At 39.2% G+C, this 18624-nt stretch overlaps 1 protein-coding gene across 5 annotated transcripts in view; it reads right to left on the bottom strand.

Annotated features, from left to right (window-relative positions):
• Positions 1-18624, bottom strand: part of KATNAL2 (katanin catalytic subunit A1 like 2) — a 58595-nt gene that overhangs the window by 13083 nt on the left and 26888 nt on the right. For all 5 annotated transcript variants that reach the window (XR_014711736.1, XM_084628960.1, XM_084628958.1 and 2 more), the window contains 8 exons: positions 17220-17318; positions 16559-16657; positions 15528-15605; positions 14261-14359; positions 13642-13705; positions 12354-12472; positions 5812-5903; positions 3906-4016 (listed from right to left, as the gene is read on the bottom strand). Coding sequence is in view for 4 of the 5 variants with exons in the window: in XM_084628960.1 (XP_084485086.1) it covers positions 3906-4016; positions 5812-5903; positions 12354-12472; positions 13642-13705; positions 14261-14359; positions 15528-15605; positions 16559-16657; positions 17220-17318 (761 nt within the window). In the remaining variant the exon portion in view is untranslated. The remainder of the gene's footprint in view (positions 1-3905; positions 4017-5811; positions 5904-12353; positions 12473-13641; positions 13706-14260; positions 14360-15527; positions 15606-16558; positions 16658-17219; positions 17319-18624) is intronic.

Genomic DNA, 18624 nt, shown 5'->3' with positions numbered 1-18624 from the left:
CAAAGTAAGTCACAAAGCAAAATAAAACAAAAACACGCAAGTCTAAGCCTAGTAAATTAAGAAGCTGATTACAGGTAATATCTCACCCTCAAAGATGCTCCAGTAAGCTTCTTTCACAGTCTAGACTCCTTCCTAGTCTGGGCCCAATCCTTTCCCCTGGTCCAGTCTTTGTTAAATCCAGCAGACATCTCAGGTGGTAAGCAGAGATTCTGTCATGACTGACAGCCCTCTTTGTTCAGCTCCACCCCGTTTTATAGCTTTGGCATAAGACGGGAATCTTTTGTTTGTGCTTGTCCCCACCCCCACCTCATCAATGGAAAAGTACAAAGATTAAGCTGGATTCCAATATCATGTGACATGGTCATATGTCACTGTAAGACCCCTAGTCTCCATTCTTCCTGAGTTGGCCCACATGCACACAGGAAGGCTTGCAGGTAAATAAACCATTTACAACCAATTGTCCTAGACAGTGGGAGCCATCAAGATTCTAAACCACCATTAATGGCCCACACTTTGCATAATTGCAATAGGACCTCTGAGTTATAGTTCATATTTCTAGCTTCAGATACAAGAATGATACATGCGTACAAAATAGGAGGAATATATTCAGTAGTTTATAACCTGTTACGATACTTTAAAGAGGCCTTTTGCATAAAGCAATTCCAGTTACATCATATTCACACTCATAAGCATATTTCCATAAAACAGATGGTGTGCAACGTCACAACGGCTTCTGACAGTCTCAACTAGTGTGCATAGGCATGAAGACTTGACTTTTCTAAAGAGACTGAACATCCTTTAATATTGTACTGCTGCATGAAGCTTAGCTACCTCAAGGACTACTTCAGCAATTGAGCATGAAAAGGAATTATGGGTTGTTCAAGGCTTTTTTTTTTTTTTAAAAGGGTAGTGATGCTGTAATAAATTACCATTTTTATAGTGCATTACTTATAAACCACATAGGGAGAAATGGGCTATTAATATATTAACCATTCACCTCAAAAGATAATTATTTGCATGTGCAATAGCTACTTATCAAAGTATTTTCTTAAACAATTGGATATTAGTGGTTTTAGACTGGAATTAATCCTGTTCTGATCTATTTTTCTTGTATGTATTGTAATACAAAACAGGCCAGATTCTGCACGGATTTAAATCTACAGGATTGCCCAAACAGTAAGTCAGCACAGAATGTGCCATAATAAGTATTGCAATTAAATGCATAAAAGGCAGATGATGGTTTTGATTTTGATTTTTATTGTGCATGTAACCACAGAATCACCAACCATTATATATAAGGATGAAAAGAGAATGCAGAGACCTTTGTGTTAATTGATTTGTTCATTTTATCATTTAACGCTCACAGAAAGTGCTGTTATGAGGTTGAAGTTGTCTATTTATTCCACAGCAGGTAAAACATGCAGGATAAAATCTTCAAGAGCACTTAAGTGACTTAAATTCCTAAGTCCCACTGAGTTTCAATCAGATTTAAGCTTCTAAGTGCCTACGACACTTATGAAAACTGGACAGGCACGTAAGTAATTTAGGTGCATTTGAAAACTCTACCTGCCTCAATCCTGACTTGGAGAAACCACTTATAGGTTAAGAGGGGAGTTCATTCTCGGTGGCCACTGTGTCCTTGGCCTTTCTGATGAAAGTGCCTACAAAGGGATAAATTAGTTCCAACTCTGGTGGGGAATAAAGTATTAGTGAAAACTTTCCAAGAGGATATAAAATGGGTCATGACAGAGATGATGTAAAACACAGATTTGTACAAGTGAATTAAATTATGCATTGTAATTTAAGGATTTTTCACATTCATTTGAATGAAAGCAGTTGTAGATACATTGACCGCAGTCGTTCAGACAAACTGTATGCTGCAGTATAAATGACAACTCACCAGTCATAGACCAAGGATCTCCAGTCACAGAATGAGGCTCTTCCAACAAATGCCCCTAGGGTGTCCTTGTGAAAATCAGCCAGAGAACCACCAATCAAAATAAAAAAGCCAGCAACAAAACATGTGGTTCTTGTGGGTGTGGAGCCCTCACTCATCTTGAGCCACTTTCAGATGGCATCATTATGTGGTTGTCACAATGCATAGCTAAGTAAGTGCTACAGAAATGGATGTGCTTCTCAGTCAGATTTTGTGCGCTGCCACTGTTATGTAAAACTGAAGAGTCATTGATTAATACGGAGACTTTTCTGTGAACATCTGTTGAGTAGAAACAGAAGCTTTTTGTTTGGCCGAGGGGTCCTCAACGTTTTCGTACTGTGCGCTATAGTTTAATACAGATTGTCTTGCCCTTCCCTTTCATTCATGACCCCATGGATCACCTCTCCTTCAATTCATGATCACATATCAACTACAGCACTTGCTCAAAGGGGAAAGTAATGCTAGGGAAGCATTCAATATATCTGCCATCTTTTAAATTCATTTTAGTAGTAGGAAATAAAGGAGAAACCAACACCATGTGATCTGCCAGCTCTCTGAAAACCTCCAGCAAGTGCTTCACAGACCACAATTTGAGAACCACTGGTCTAGTGCATGGCTACAACAGCTTTCTCCCTGCATCCACTTCTGTCATTAGACTTGGCATATAAAGCAATACAGATAAACTAACTTCTGTAGGAAAACTATATTGGTATTCACAAGTACGAAAAACATTGTACTGAACTGGGTAGGATGTACATGTGCTGAGTAGAATCAGAACAGTTCAACTATACATCATCTCTCTCTCTTTGGCTGAGGCCAGATCAGTCCTCTTCTGCTTATATGACCTGAAGCAACCCAATTCAGGCTAAATGCATTAGGGGGCACAGGACGGGGAAAATACTACCTCTGCTTCCATTTTCCCCATGTCTTCACTGGGAAGCTACAAAAGAGACCTTATATAGGTTCACCACAGAAATTGGGATCATGATGTCTGGGTGCAGGAAGATGTATGGAGTTAGGAATCAGCCACTTTCTGTGGCACTGTTCCCCAGCTTGTCCCGAATGTATCCCATTAGGAATCGATGCTGCTTCCTAGACCATCGATGCTATGGTGATGGGCACAATATAAGAACACAGAGACACACTCCTGCATTGGCAGCTACTGCACAACTGCAGAGGACTTAGCGAAGGGCATCACATTTCCCCTGCTGAAGTCATGCTGCTAGGGGAAAGCAGCACCCTCCTTAGCTATTTCCTGTTGCCATGCATCTCTTCCCTGCTGAACCCCACTCTATTCCCCACAAGGGCTTTGCCAGCTGCATGGATGATTTCTTAAATAATCCATCTTGCTGAGTTTCCTACCCTCTACCCTCATATCACAGGTTTTTCTGAAAGAAAGGATCTTCTAGCTCCATAGCATTTCATTTATTCTCTCCCTCTGCTATTCCTTCTGAACTCTAGATGTTTTAGGATACATTTTGTATGAAAGACACTAAATGATGCTATATTGTATTTTCCATTAACAGACCATTTATTCTTCTAGATCTAAATGAAATTAAAGAAACTGAAGGGTTTTATCCCCCTACTTTTAAAAGTCACATATTAATACCAATAAAATCCAACCTATTTATAGAGTATCTTTCTAAGAACTGGATGTTTTAAGCACCTTACAGTTCTATGCTGAAGCCCTTCTTAGCTTGAATATAGTAAATAACTTGGGTATAAAGTCAAATACTCCATTTTAAATATTAGCAGCTGGTCACACCAGCATATGTCCACTTGATTATGGATTATTCTCATGTGGCACAAATAGCAAGAACTGTAGAATTTAAAAGTGAAAGCTCCAAATTAATCTTTAAATGCTTTAACCAAATATCAAGGCTTTTTCTGCAAGAGTCTAAATAAAATCTTTATCTGTGCTTAGAGGCTCATGCAAATGTATTCAAAATGTACTCTCTGGATCTCTTACCATGGCAGATTGGAAGCTGCTAAAACAAATACAAGATCATCTGATCGGGCCAAGCCATCCATCTGCACCAATAATTCTGTTTTCATCCGCCGACTTCCTTCGTGTTCACCGCTATCAAGATTCAGAGAAATGTTGTTTGCTCAGTGCTTTAATGCAATCACCTTTATTAAGACACAGCAGCTGACCCATAGTCACAGTTTTGTCCCAGTTCAAAGCATGATTAAGTACTCTTAGCTAACATCCAAGCATTAAGTCAGGCTTCCTGATGATTACTTAACAGTACTCATTTCAGTGCATTACCCTGGAGTAAATCCACTATTAATGGAGTAAAAGAAAAATATATATTTTGTTTTATCTTTGCATGAAGATTAATACAAAATAATGAGTAAATACCACAGTTAGTATTTAGAGGGAAATGTTGCTAAGCCTTGGGTTAGCATTATGTAGGAGAACTTACAGAGGTAAAGGTTGCAGTTAACATACTAACATTGTTGATGTATTCAGTGCAACTAGTATAAAGCGGAAGAGTTTGTGAGAGAATTTAAATGGGCACAGAAAGACATTTACTACTGAATTTAATATACTTCATGTCTTTGTCTGCTCCCAAGAAAACAGACCATGAAGAACTGAAACAGTAAAAGCCAAAAATTCTTCTTTGAGACAGAGGATTAGGAATCCCACCTAAGAAAAGATGAGGTTTAAGGGCTTGTTCCTGCAACGTGCTAAGAACTCTGGCCTCAATACAGTCAAACATTTTAGCAAGTGCTTAAGTGCTTTGCTGGATTGAGGCCTCTGATCCAAAGTGCTAAGCACCTTGCAAGATCAAGCCCTAAGAAAGCCTAGTGTGTATGCTCTGCAGTTCAGGTCTTATTTCTGTAAAGTGTCATCTTGACATATTGTGCTGTATCAATATTTAATAAAATAACCTCATTCTTGGATATGTATCCCACTTTGATCTACCACTCACTGGAGTCAGGGAGAGTTATAAAAAAGTATGAGTGCAAAAGCTGGCCTATACTTTATAGCCACTAATTGGCAGTGATTTTACAAGTTGCATCTTTATAATACAGTGTGCTGTATACATTCTTTATGAGCACATATAAACACCTGGACATGGTATGCAAAGCATCTAGAAACCTCTGTAAAGGGCACCCTATGCATATGCTGTAATAAAAACAACATCTATAAATCGTTTTTGCCCCCAATCCCATCAGTTTTCTCAAACTTTAACTGTGTGTATTGTCACGGATGGCAGTATTAATGTTGCTTCATTCTTGCTGCTACAAATCCCGTCCATGCTTTAGTAATTTCTTTACACAGTGATGCAACTGCCTCCCTCTCTGTCCTTACTGTCTCTCACCCTGTCACCCCCAACTAGTCCATCCAAAAGGTTGCAGTCAAAGGTCATCTTCTTATTCTTCTCTGTGAATCCCTTCACTGTTTCCTCCAGTCCAGTTCTTATTTTAAAAGATATTCATAACTGTATTCTTGTACCCCTCTCCCACTCATATTCTTCCTGGGCCAACATATCCCAGTTAATCCCACGCTGCTCATCATGTGTTCTTCTGTACCACCCCTTATTCGGATATCTATGGATTTATAGTGGATTATTGTTGGAATTATTCAGGCATGAGCCTTGCAGGTTAAAAATGGGCTTAAAGAAAATTATTTTTAAAAAATTAAATCTAAAACAAAATGATTACAGTTAAAATACAACTCAAAATAGTTATTCTGTCATTAGGATCTAAATTATAGGTCTTTCTATGGGCCCAATCATGCTTCTATTGAAGTTCACAGAGTAGGTGCAGGCCTTATTTGAACTAATGGTAACAGGGTCAATGCACTAGTAAGTGTTGATCTTTAAAAGAATTATTTTGAAGCTATCGCCAGCTAAATCGTCAATTACCCAGGATGATTGCCTCTCTGACTCATTACTGACTCCAGCTCGTCCAAGAAAATTGTGGAGGGAGCATGATATCGGGCAAGTTCGAATAACACCTGTTCAAAGAAAAGAATCCACAAAACAGAATTAACAACTGCGGCAAGCAAAAAGGTGATAAGGGCCATTGATACAAAAGCTAAATAATGATACAAATTAGCGCACACATCACAAAAACCTTTTTTGGGGGAAGAATGAAATAAATGTTCTGACTTGGTAGAGGATCCCAGAGTTCTTCCTTAATTCTGAAAGGTTTATAAAAGGAGAGATCAAGAACACACACACACAATCCTGTCTTTACATTTAAATCTTTCCGTGTACTTGGCTAGGATTTAGAGGGAGAATAATGGGATATAAGAAAAGGATTCCATCGAAGGATTCTGGGGAAATCCTAAATTGTTACTAGAAATTAAATATTTTTCCTTTATTGCTGCTCCATTTGTTTTTCCCCCCTCAAATCCTTATTTTAAAAAAACAAATAAAAAAAATTCCAGTGACAAAAAAAAAAAAAACCCAAAACACAATATTCTCTTAATCAGAATAAATTCTTATTTTTCCTGAGGAGAACATTATTCTAATCAACAGAATGTTGTTGGTTTCTTTCACTGGAATTTTTGTGATTTTTTTTAAAAATAAGAATTTGAGAAAAAAACAAATGGAGCAACAATAAAAGAAGAAAAATATGTGCCTGTCCCTAATGCTCAATTTCTTGTCGAAATCCTAAATTGCTATAATTAATCTGCCTCTGCATTTACTGCTTTTGTTACCCCATGACTGTGTTAGGTCTACTGGCAAATAAAAGTCCCTACAATCTTTAGCCTAAATTAAAGTGCCACAAGCAACTGTAGTGATGGCTGTGATACTTCCCAGGGGTACCCAGAGTTGTAAGGCACCTAGCTACGACATGCCCTTAGTATGAGGAAGTTTTGTCTGTGCCTGCTATGGATCAGCATGACTCCATCATCCTCTGGAAACATGAGCACTACCTTTCAGGCCTCCCTCTCCACATGCAGGTTAGCGAAAGGCACACACAAACTGCCCCCAGTCCTCCGAGCATCCCTCTGGAGTCACCAGTCCCTTATCTACTGAACAGTCACTAAAGCCTGAGATTCTCTGTTCCCAAAGAAACAGCACACCAGCTTATTAGATTCCTCGAAGGATCACCACTCCGTTTAACATACAGTATTTATATATATATATATATAGTGAAAACAAGAATAAGTTTATCATCAAAGAACAGAGATTCAAGTGATAGAGTGAGAATATTGGAAACAAATGGTTACATATAAAACATAAGAAGGGTCACACTGGGTCAGACCAATGGTCCATCTAGCCAGTATCCTGTCTTCTGACAGTGGACAATGCAGGTGCTTCAGAGGGAATGAACAGAACAGGTAATCATCAAGTGATCCATTCCCTGTTGCCCATTCCCAGCTTCTGGCAAACAGAGGCTGACAAAATCATAACATTCTTCTAGAGCGTAAACTAAACTCACAAGACATTCCTCAGTCTCCTATAGAAGAACTTACCCCAGTCCTTTTCCTAGCATTTTCAGACAGGAAGGCTGAGATCCCCCTTTCATAAGATCAAGACTGCTGGCAGATTGTCTTCACAGTCTGAAGCATGCTAAGGCACCTCTCTGCACCCCCCTGCACCTCCAGATAGACCTGACCAAACCTGGGGTTCCAAAGAGGATGGATCTAGACTGTTCTCAGATGACAGAACAAGGAGTAATGGTCTCAAGTTGCAATGGGGGAGGTTTAGGTTGGATATTAGGAAAAACTTTCACTAGGAGGGTGGTGAAGCACTGGAATGGGTTACCTAGAGAGGTGGTGGAATCGCCTTCCTTAGAGGTTTTCAAGGTCAAGCTTGACAAAGCCCTGGCTGGGATGATTTAAGCTGGGGATTGGTCCTGCTTTGAGCAGGGGATTGGACTAGGTGACTCCCTGAGGTCCCTCCCAACCCTGATATTCTATGAAAACAGGTCGTCCCCCATTCCTGTGGTTTACCTCTTCCTGTTAGTTTCCTTCTGAAGCCTCCACAAGCTCTTTGTTAGCATTTGACTCAATAAGCTAATAAACTTCTATTTTAAGATACACAATAAGCCGTGGTCCACCAGGGAGATAAGTTTGTGCATGCTACCTTAGAGCAGTGGCTCTCAACCTTTCCAGACTACTGTACCCCTTTCAAGAGTCTGATTTGTCTCGTGTACCCCAAGTTTCACCTTACTTAAAAGCTTACAAAATCAGATATAAAAATACAAAGAAGTGTCACAGCACACTATTACTGAAAATGGCTTACTTTCTCAATTATAAAGTACATCAAATTGGAATATAAATATTGTACCTGCATTTCATTATATAGTATACAGAGCAATATAAATAAATCACTTTCTATTAAATTTTAGTTTGTACTGACTTCGCTAGTGCTTTTTATCAGGGCTGTCGATTAATCACAGTTAACTCACGTGATTAACTCCAAAAAATTAAACACAATTAATCTCAGTTTTAATTGCGCTGTTAAACAATAGAATACCAATTGAAATGTATTAAATATTTTGTATGTTTTTCTACATTTTCAAATATTTGATTTCAATTTACAACACAGAATACGAAGTGCACAGTGCTCACTTTATAGTATTTTTATTACAAATATTAGCAATGTAAAAATGATAAACAAAAGAAATAATATCAGAGAGGTAGCTGTGTTAGTCTGGATCTGTAGAAGTGGGTATTCACATATGAAAACTTATGCTCCAATACCTCTGTTAGTCGATAAAGGTGCCACAGGACCTTTGCTGCTTTTACAAAAGAAATAGCATTTTTCAATTTACCTCATACAAGTACTGTAGTGCAATCTCTTTCATGAAAGTGCAACTTACAAATGTAGATTTTTTTGTTACATAACTGCACTCAAAAACAAAACAATGTTAAAAACTTTAGTGCCTACAAGTCCACTCAGTCCTACTTCTTGTTCAGCCAATCACTAAGACAAACAAGTTTGTTTACATTTACAGGAGATAATGCTGCCTGCTTCTTATTTACTGTGATGGGTTGGACCCCTTGGGAAGTCACCTGATGTGCTGAGATACCACTGAGTCTACCTGTTCTTCCAGCATGGACCCCCTTTAACCTGTCTTGCTGAGCCAGGCTCTTAAAACCTCCTCTAACACACACACAGGCAGGGCCACACCCAGCTGCAGATCAGCTCTGGGAAGATTCAGTTTAAGGGACTTGCTCCAGCACTCAGACTTCCACCTCCTTTGGAGTGCAGACCCAAAGATATATTATGAAATTTGCTTCTTCCCTCAATGTGGAGGAGGGTGTACACAACTTCTCGCCCCCACCCCCCAGTTAGAAATCACATAAACTGGGTTATATTGTAAACCAGAAATAAATTTATTAACTATAACAGGTATATTTTAAGTAGTTAAGGAGGTAGCAGACAGAACAAGGCAGATTACTAAGAAAATAAAACAGAGCAGGCAAACTAAGCTTAATACACTGAAGAAACGGGTTACATGCAAGTTCTCACCTAAATGTGGTTCTAATAATCTTCACAGGCCAGATGCCCTTCCAGCCTGGGTTCAGTTCTTTTCCCCCAGTTCAGGCTTAGATGTTTCCAGCAGTCATCTTGGGTGGAATAGCAGGGGAGAACTGATGACCTGGATTGCCCCATTCCCCACCCTTTAATAGGGTTTGCATAAAGCAGGAGCCCTGTGTTTCCTAGTTTGACCCCCCTTAGCTTCTTGTGGAAAAGAATTCAAGATGGATTCCAGTCTCAGGTGACATGGTTACATGCCTCTGTAGGGCCCTTGTAGCCATTCTTCACAGGCTGATCCACATGTTCACAGGAAGACTAAGCTCTTTTACAGTCCATTGTCTTTGTTGATGGGCCATCCACCCTGTCTGGCTTTTCCATTGTGGTACCTGAAGTGTTAGTAGTGGGCGTCACCCAAAGTAGCATAGTTGAACACGGATACATAGATAATATTCCGAATTTCAGATACAGAAATTATACATACATACAAAGAACATAAGAACGGCCATACTGGGTCAGACCAAAGGTCCATCACACCCAGTATCCTGTCCTCTGACAGTGGCCAATAGCAGGTGCCCCAAAGGGAATGAACAGACAGGTTATCATCAAGTGATCCATGCCCTGTCACCCAATCCCAACTTCTGGCAAACAGAGGCTAGAGACACCATTCCTGCCCATCCTGGCTAATTGCCATTGATGGACCTATTTTCCATGAATCTATCTACTCCCTTTTGAACCCTGTTATAGTATTGGCCTTTACAACACCCTCTGGCAAGGAGTTCCAGAGGTTGATAGTGCATTGCATAAAAAAATACTTTGTGTTTATTTTAAACCTGCTACTTATTAATTTCATTTAGTGGCCCCTTGTTCTTGTATTATGAGAAGGAGTAAATAACAGTAAATAGGATAATCGCATTCAGTAAATCATAACCTTTCCAATGATATCTCACATGATCCATTTGCATGAAGTATATCTCATTTATGTCATTCATATCATAAGCATATTTTCATAAAGAATATGGAATGACACATCACAACAATGTCACCTGAAAATGAGAACAGGTGTTCACATGGCACTGTTGTAGCTGGCACTGCAAGGTATTTATGTGCCAGATATGCTAAACATTCATATGTGCCTTCATGCTTTGGACACCGTTCCAGAGGACATGCTTCCATGCCAATGACACTCATTAAAAAAATAATGTATTAATTAAATTTGTGGTTGAACTCCTTGCGGAAGAATTGTATGTCTCCTGCTCTGTTTTAACTGCATTCTGCCATACATTTCGTGTTATGGCAATGGCGGATGATGACCCAGCACATGTTGTTTGTTTTAAGAACACTTTCAAAGTAGATTTGACAAAATGCAAGAAGGTACCAATGTGATATTTCTAAAGATAGTATAGCACTTGACCCCAGGTTTAAGAATATGAAGTGCCTTCCAAAATCTGAGCGGGACAAGGTGTGGAGCATGTTTTCAGAAGTCTTAAAAGAGCACCACTCCGATGCAGAAACTACAGAACCTGAATCACCAGAAAAGAAAATCAACCTTTTGTTGGTGGCATCTGACTCAGATGATGAAAATGAATGTGTGTCAGTCTGCACTGCTTTGGATCATTGTCCAGCAGAACCCATCATCAGCATTGAAGCATGTATTTTGGAATGGTGGGTGAAGCATGAAGGCACATATGAATCTTTACCGCACCTGGCACGTAAATATCTTGCGACGCTAGCTACAACAGTGCCATGCGAACACCTGTTCTCTCCCTTGTTTGTCTGAGAGATTGGCTGAACAAGAAGTAGGACTGAGTGGACTTGTAGGCTGTAAAGTTTTACATTGTTTTATTTTTGAGTGCAGTTATTTTTTGTACATAATTCTACATTTCTAAGTTCAACTTCTATGATAAAGAGATTGCACTACAGTACTTGTATTAGGTTTATGGAAAAATACTATTTCTTTTTTACAGTGCAAATATTTGTAATAAAAATATAAAGTGAGCACTGTACACTTTGTACACTGAAATCAATATACTTGAAAATGTAGAAAACATCCAAAAATATTTAAATAAATGGTATTCTATTATTGTTTAACAGAGCGACAAATCGTGATTAATTTTTTTCATTGCGCAATTAATTGCGATTAATTATTTTAAATTGTTTGACAGCCCTACTTTTTATGTAGCCTGTTGTAAAATTAGGCAAATATCTACATGAGTTGATGTTCCCCCGGAAGACCTCTGTGTACCCCCAAGGGTACACGTAGCCCTGACTGAGAACCACTGCCTTAGAATGATCTGCCTTTAACTATAAGGTCTAGAGAACATATTTTTCAGCATATACACAACTCCTCACATATTTTCTTTACATACAACTCACAGTAAGTATGATGACCAGTGTGGCACAGGCTTTCAGTACATACCTTACATGACCCCTTTTGATGAACCCAGGGTACCTCTGTGCCCTATGCCAGCTGGCATCAAGAGGTCTTTGGGTCACAGTGGCAGAGTCTGCAACAGACCACGACAGCTGCCATTCCCAGAGGGAGCTCCTCATCTGATTGCAATCAGAAAGGAATTGAAACCCAAACATTGTAGAGGTGGGGCGCATTGAGGACTTACTGTCAGTAGATCTCAAAATTTAGTATGCCTGCCTGGGATCCAATATGTCAAAAATCTTTGAGTGGTAGGGGATATCTGATTCACATTATGTTACAGAGCTGAAATGCACCCACAAATCCAGTCAATACAATAACTTCATAAAAGTAATATTATTCCCATTTGACAGAAGGGGAAATTGGAGCACAGAATGAAATCACTTGCCCAAGATTTCAGAGGGTATCAATATCAGAGGAACCACTCAGCATTTCCTGGTTCCCAGTTCAGTGCTCAATCCACTAAAAAACACCTGTTCTCCAGTTAGTCACATGACAGCTATTAGAGTACAATGTAAATGAAGATAACAATTCTTACCCGGACAAGTTTTTCTGAATCACCCCTCCATTTGCTGACAATAGTGGATGCTGAAATGTTGAAGAAAGTTGTATTGCATTCAGTAGCAACAGCCTTAGCAAGCAGAGTCTTTCCAGTACCTATCAGCAACAGGGATGAGGAAATTCACTCTGAGTAAATAAAATGTAAATATAGGAATAACTCCCTTCATCATCTTACTAGTCAGCAAATGAACACTGACAAGAAGAATGGAAATGCAATTAGAACTATTTGGAGAAAAGCAGGTAATACAGGACTTCAAGTCACAGCACCACTGACAAATACATTCAAACCGTTTCTGAGGTACTATATTGAAATGATCAGAGCACCTCAATGGGCTGTATTGAAGCAAATAAATAAAAGAACATACAAGACCAGACCCAATGTTATTTCACTGGGGGCAGCTAGCAGCTTGTCTAACACACTAATAGTTCTACAGACTCCGCAGATGCTATCATGTTATGTCTACACTAAAAACACTACAGTGTAGACACTTGCTACAGCAATGGAAGGAGTTCTCCTGTCACTGTAGTTAATTCATCTCCCTGAGAGACGATAGCTCCAGAAAGAATTTTTCCATAGACCTAGCTATCTATACCAGGGGTTAGGTCAGCATAACGGTCTCTCTCAGGGCTGTGGATTTTGCATGCTGATGAAAGTTTTCAGTGTAGACCAGTCATCAGTGTCTAGGCAACTTTCCAGTGGTGCCTTGGAGGGTGACAGAGATAGTGTGGAGAGCAGTCTAGACAGTGAGAGCATTTGGAGAGACTGCAGAAGTGTTAGTTTGTGGGACAGCCTCCATCTTTGCTAGGAGACCAACACCATTTTCAAAATTAACTCCTAAATGAAGGAGAGGGGGAGCTGGTACATTTTTCCAGGAAGGGACAGTCCAAGCCAAATGTATATCTCTTTGAAGGTCAGTCCCAGCCAAATTTGTACTACTGGCAACTATGGCAAATGGAGCAACAATATGGAATTGACATGCCCTCCGAAGCACATGACTGCTCTGATTACACTTGGAGTCAAGAATGTTGGTTGGAGGGAAGATTTAGGTGTAGAAATATCCTAGAGTTGTGGGAATTCTGGATGTGGCAAGAGTGTAGATTGAAGGGCTAATCTCCATGACACCAAGTAAATTTGTTAGATTCATATATTGGAGCAAATCAGCATGAAGCTCTTAAAATGCATTTTTAATTAATCTGTTTGGATATGAACAAAAATAGCAATATATGTAGCTACACCTATATTTATAGTATAAACTTGTACCTACCTGGAGGTCCATATAATAATAATCCTTTCCAAGGGGAGAGAATCCCGGTAAACAGCTGTGGATACTGTGGAAACAAAAGAGCAATTCATGGATTAAAAATATAAAATCTGAGTCAAAATGCTGGTTTTTTGCAACAATCTTGTACATGGAGGAAATCTAGGAAACTAGAACAGAGGAAAAATAAAAGAATTACATAATAGATTTTACCATACAACATGCTACATTTAACCACATGAAATCTATTTTAAATGTATTTTTCATGTTTTTATTTTGTATAAATGGATATAGTTTGCTATTCTCTTCAGTAATTCATTTTCCTATAGCATGATGTGTCTGGCAGCTTTTCTTTAGGCAAAATTCCCACAGAATAAGCACTAACAGAGTGGGCTTTTTCTATCCAGCATACTGCGGAGCATTTGTATATGAAAAGTTACACGGCATTGTCAACTTAAATTCCATTTGCTGACTAGGAACTACGTTCAGAAAAGGACAGATACAGTCAGAACGATGGGTCAGCACTCTACAAGAAAAATTTTAACTAGCTGATGATATTCTGACCATGATAATGTATAGAAATGGTGTCCAATATTGGTTTTCTCAAAGCTATTTAGAGCCTTACCCTTATAGGATACACCACTGCTTCCTTGACTAACCGCTTGGCTGCATCAAGTCCAATAATGTCATCCCACTTTATGTTTGGATTATGAAGATAAATGTCCTGTAATGCAATTTGATCTTTTTTAGAAAAAAATAAAGTTTTCATGTACAAATATAATAAACCCTCAAGTAGCAAAACAGCCTACTTATTCCAGGATGTGAAGTAATAGTGATATAGGTTTCAGAGTAGCAGCCGTGTTAGTCTGTATCCACAAAAAGAACAGTAGTACTTGTGGCACCTTAGAGACTAACAAATTTATAAGAGCATAAGCTTTCGTGGACTACAGCAAAGTGATGCAAACTGTTTAATTTACAGTATAGGCTCGTAACTGTTAGCTCACAAAAGGGAAGCACTTGGCACACACAATAATAATTCCCAGAAAAACCACTATTTATGGCTGGCTCTCATTGAAGCCAATGGAGGTTAGACATTGGCTTTAAGGGGAGCACAGTAATGGCCATAGTGGATCAGACCAATGATCCATCTCCTCAACAGTAGCTGGTATCAGATAATTCAGAGCAAGGTGCAATAAACTCCTTAATGGATAATTGTGGAATAATCTACCCGGGGAGAACATTCTATATAATAATTAGTGTATGCCCTGAAGAATTCATTCAGATAATTTCATTCAGTTTGTCAAATTATCTAATCCATTTAAATCCTACTAAGATCTTGGCCTCAATAATATTTTGTGGCAGTACGTTCCACAGATGAATTTTTGCATAGAAAGAAAAATCACATCCTTAATATAATTTGTTGGGGATTTAATTGGGACCACATTGCTGAATCAGGGTCTTAATCCATGTCACTGACTTCTTCAGCCATCTTGGTAATATATTAAAGGTTTTCCTAACAGCTGACTAGTGTACAGTTTCGAAAGTAAGGACATAGGGAAACGCAATGCTGGTCTTGTCAGTACAGCTCCAACAGCATGGAGTAGTATATCCCCTGGCCCCATAAGGAAGAGTGTTCTAAATTATTTGTGTGTGTTCTAGGCCAGGAAAAAATATCTTTTCTAATGTCATTACATGCAAGAAAGGGAAAACACATTGGGTCTAATTTATCATTGGTGTAATTTTAATGGGGATACACCAGGAAAAAAAACTGGCCTGGTACCTTCAAGAATTAGCATTATCCTTACCAACAAGAAGAAACCAACAGCATTCTCAGACACCTACAGTAACCTACAGTAACCCTCTAAATGACTGAAATGAAGATCCAATCTTACTCTGCTTACAACCGTTGCAAGTTCTCTCATCTCACCACTCATGCCAATAAAAGCACTCAGAGGTTTCAACAATCGTTCCTAAAAAGACAGAAGTAAGTGGGAGTCAACAATTTATTTCACTAAATTTTTAATACAAATTATGAAGCAGTTTCAAAACAGTAACACATTCCGGTAAAATGGTAAAGGTACAAACAACAACAGTGACATTGAAATAAGACATATCTGAGATGCCCCCATAGCTCTTCACTATAAGGGTAAGCCATTATAGGAGATCTCCTTAAGTCCTAATGGGTGAACTTATGACTCAGGGCTGGATTCTGCCAAACTTACTCACAGCAAGTAGCTTCCTTACTCCACAAATAGTTTTATTTATCTCAGCATAAGGATGGCAGAACCTGACCTGCAGGGATTAAGGCCCTTCAGGAATATAAGCGACTGTTATCACACCTTCTCATGTGCTGTTTTAAAGGATGATGTTCCTTTCAAGTATAACAGGCAGCCCCATACAGTTTAGCACTGGCTGAGAAGGGGTGATTTTGCTGGTGGCTTTGGCTTGTAGTAGGCAGCAGTGGCCTTGACTGAAAACCTCTACCCCAAAGATTTTAGTGTCCTGGGGAAAGGCTAAAATACAGAGACTTCAGTATCTTGACATAAATTTGGAGACAGAAGAAACTGTTGGCTGAAACTTGAACACACAGGGTAATAGTCTGTCCCTACTGAAGTCAGGGACAAGGATTTCACCCAGATCCGTTTTGTGGAGCTCTGAAAATTGTGCTACATTTGTGAATTATAAAATGTGATTTGTATTTGCCACAAACATCCCTGTTTGGGCAGTACATAAATGTCAACAGATTAGACTAGTGTTAGTGTCCATTCATTGCTTTTTCAGCAAGGACATAAGCAACTCCAGAAGTTCAAACCGTTGGGACCATGTCAATTATGGTATTTTATTTTACTGTTCCCCGTTGCATAGTTCAGTGCATAGTTACTTCTAAAGTTAATTTTGTTAGATGGAAATAATAATCCCTTACTGAAGGATCTGGATCACAGTTAAGGCTGTTTGAGGCTATTTCATTTGATGCTCCTTTGATAGCATCTTGGATCATCCCACGGAAGTCAATTATTTGGCCCTGAAGGGGGGAGAAAAAAAAAAGAGTGATGTAATAGGCTTTATCCTATCTAAAGAAAGTATCTGAGTCTACATTTAAAACTTCATGAATTACAGAGTACAAAGCAAGCTTAACAGGATGACAGCTCTCCAACGACAAAAGGCAACAGGCCAAATTCTGCCCAAGAAGTCAATGGAAGCAGTGGGGGAAGAACCCAGGTGTCTTAAATCTCAGTGTTGTGCTTTAACTACAAAACCATCTGTCTACCACTTTCAAGCAGCAGAAAAAAAATTATACATTCAGTTTCTGTTTTTACTATTAGGAGTTGGACTTTTCTATCCTATTTCTACATTGTTCCTTAGTTCTATGCAGAGTACACTAACTATGCCAAATAATGGGCTAAGGATAAAAGTTACAGTCCATCAGCAGATACTTAGGAGCCCTCAGACAGCCACACAGAAGAAGTATTTTATGTAAACGTACAGAAGAGTCATATCAAACCTTCGTGTACAACTTCTCTGCTTTTCTTCATATACATTCCCATAATGTAGACGTGTTTTGTGCATAGAAAGTTTCTACTGACCCTTCTTGGGTGAGTGCTTTCTCCTCCACCACCTCTGTTGATTGCGGACACATTTAAACCAAAATCAGCTCGCTCCCGAGTAACTGTATTGTCATTCTCCTAAAGAAAAATCAGTTTTAGAAAAAACAATTCTTTCCAACCAGATGAGTGTTAGACTCACTGTAGTTCTTCACACATGCCCAGATGGTAAGATTTTTCAGCTGAACTTTTATATTCCACTGAACTCATACCAATAATGCCCGATGTTAGTATGTAACATTATTATGTGCGCCTTTAGGTCTCAATCTGGCTAGCTGCTGAAAGCAATTCAGAGCCACAACTCTAGCACTCAGCGTTCATTTGTTTCCTCTGCAGAGAGTTTTCTATACAGTATAGAGAAATCGGCATAGTGCTCAGTAATGAGGAGAAACCTCTATGAGCACCATGAATGGAGCATTAGGGTACAGAAGGGATAACAGATATGACTGGAAGAGGAGGTAGAGAATGAGCAATGCATCTGTTTAAATGCAAATGATGGGCTATTTTAGGATTTTAAGTTACTTCAACATCTATCCATGACTAGTGGCTACTGCTGTGTACTAAATTGCTGCACTTACAAAAAAGTGACAGCAGGGTCAGGCATAAGATCCAGCCCCTAACACAGAAACGTGTTCAAGGATTTTAAGAAAACAATCTCCGGCACCTACTCAATGCCTCAAGAATCATGCTAGGCTAGCTCATCTCAGCTTACTTCACCTTAACACATAGTTAATTGCAAAGCATCATGTTCAGCAGCCCTGCCAGAATTGACCCCAAAGAGCAAAAGACCACAGTGACAAATTACATTTACAAACTCAAACGTGTTAGACTGAGTTGTGTGAATGTGTTTATGACTGAGACTGGATATCTTATTTGACCTTCTACCGTCTGTAATCCTCCTCATCTCTAGCACTATGGGACTAATTCTTAAGCCCACAGAAATTAATGGAAAGATACCTGTCAACTTCATTTGCTGATGGATTAGGTCCCATGTGAGATGTTCTTTTCCTCCATTTCCAACCTGTGCCTTTTTCCCCGCTACCATCTTACACAGCTAGCATCTCCCACTGGACTCCTGTGTTGTTATAGTTACATAAGTAGTAAAACTCTTTACTCACAAACCTCTAAATGTTTTCTCAGCCTCTTATTGACTATATCATAAGAACGGCCATACTGGGTCAGATCAAAGGTCCATCTAGCCCAGTATCCTGTCTTCCGACAGTGGCCAATGCCAGGTGCCCCAGAGGGAATGAACAGAACAGGTAACCATCAAGTGATCCATCTCCTGTCACTCATTCCCAACTTCTGGCAAACAGAGGCTAGGGACACCATCCCTGCCCATCCTGGATAATAGCCATTGATGGACCTATCCTCCATGAATCTGTCT

This window comes from Lepidochelys olivacea, assembly GCF_965140295.1.
Source record: "Lepidochelys olivacea isolate rLepOli2 genome assembly, chromosome: 5".
NCBI classification, from domain to species: domain Eukaryota; kingdom Metazoa; phylum Chordata; order Testudines; family Cheloniidae; genus Lepidochelys; species Lepidochelys olivacea.
The sequence above is the reverse complement of the archived record's forward strand: the minus strand, read 5'-3'. Positions and strand labels throughout refer to the sequence as shown.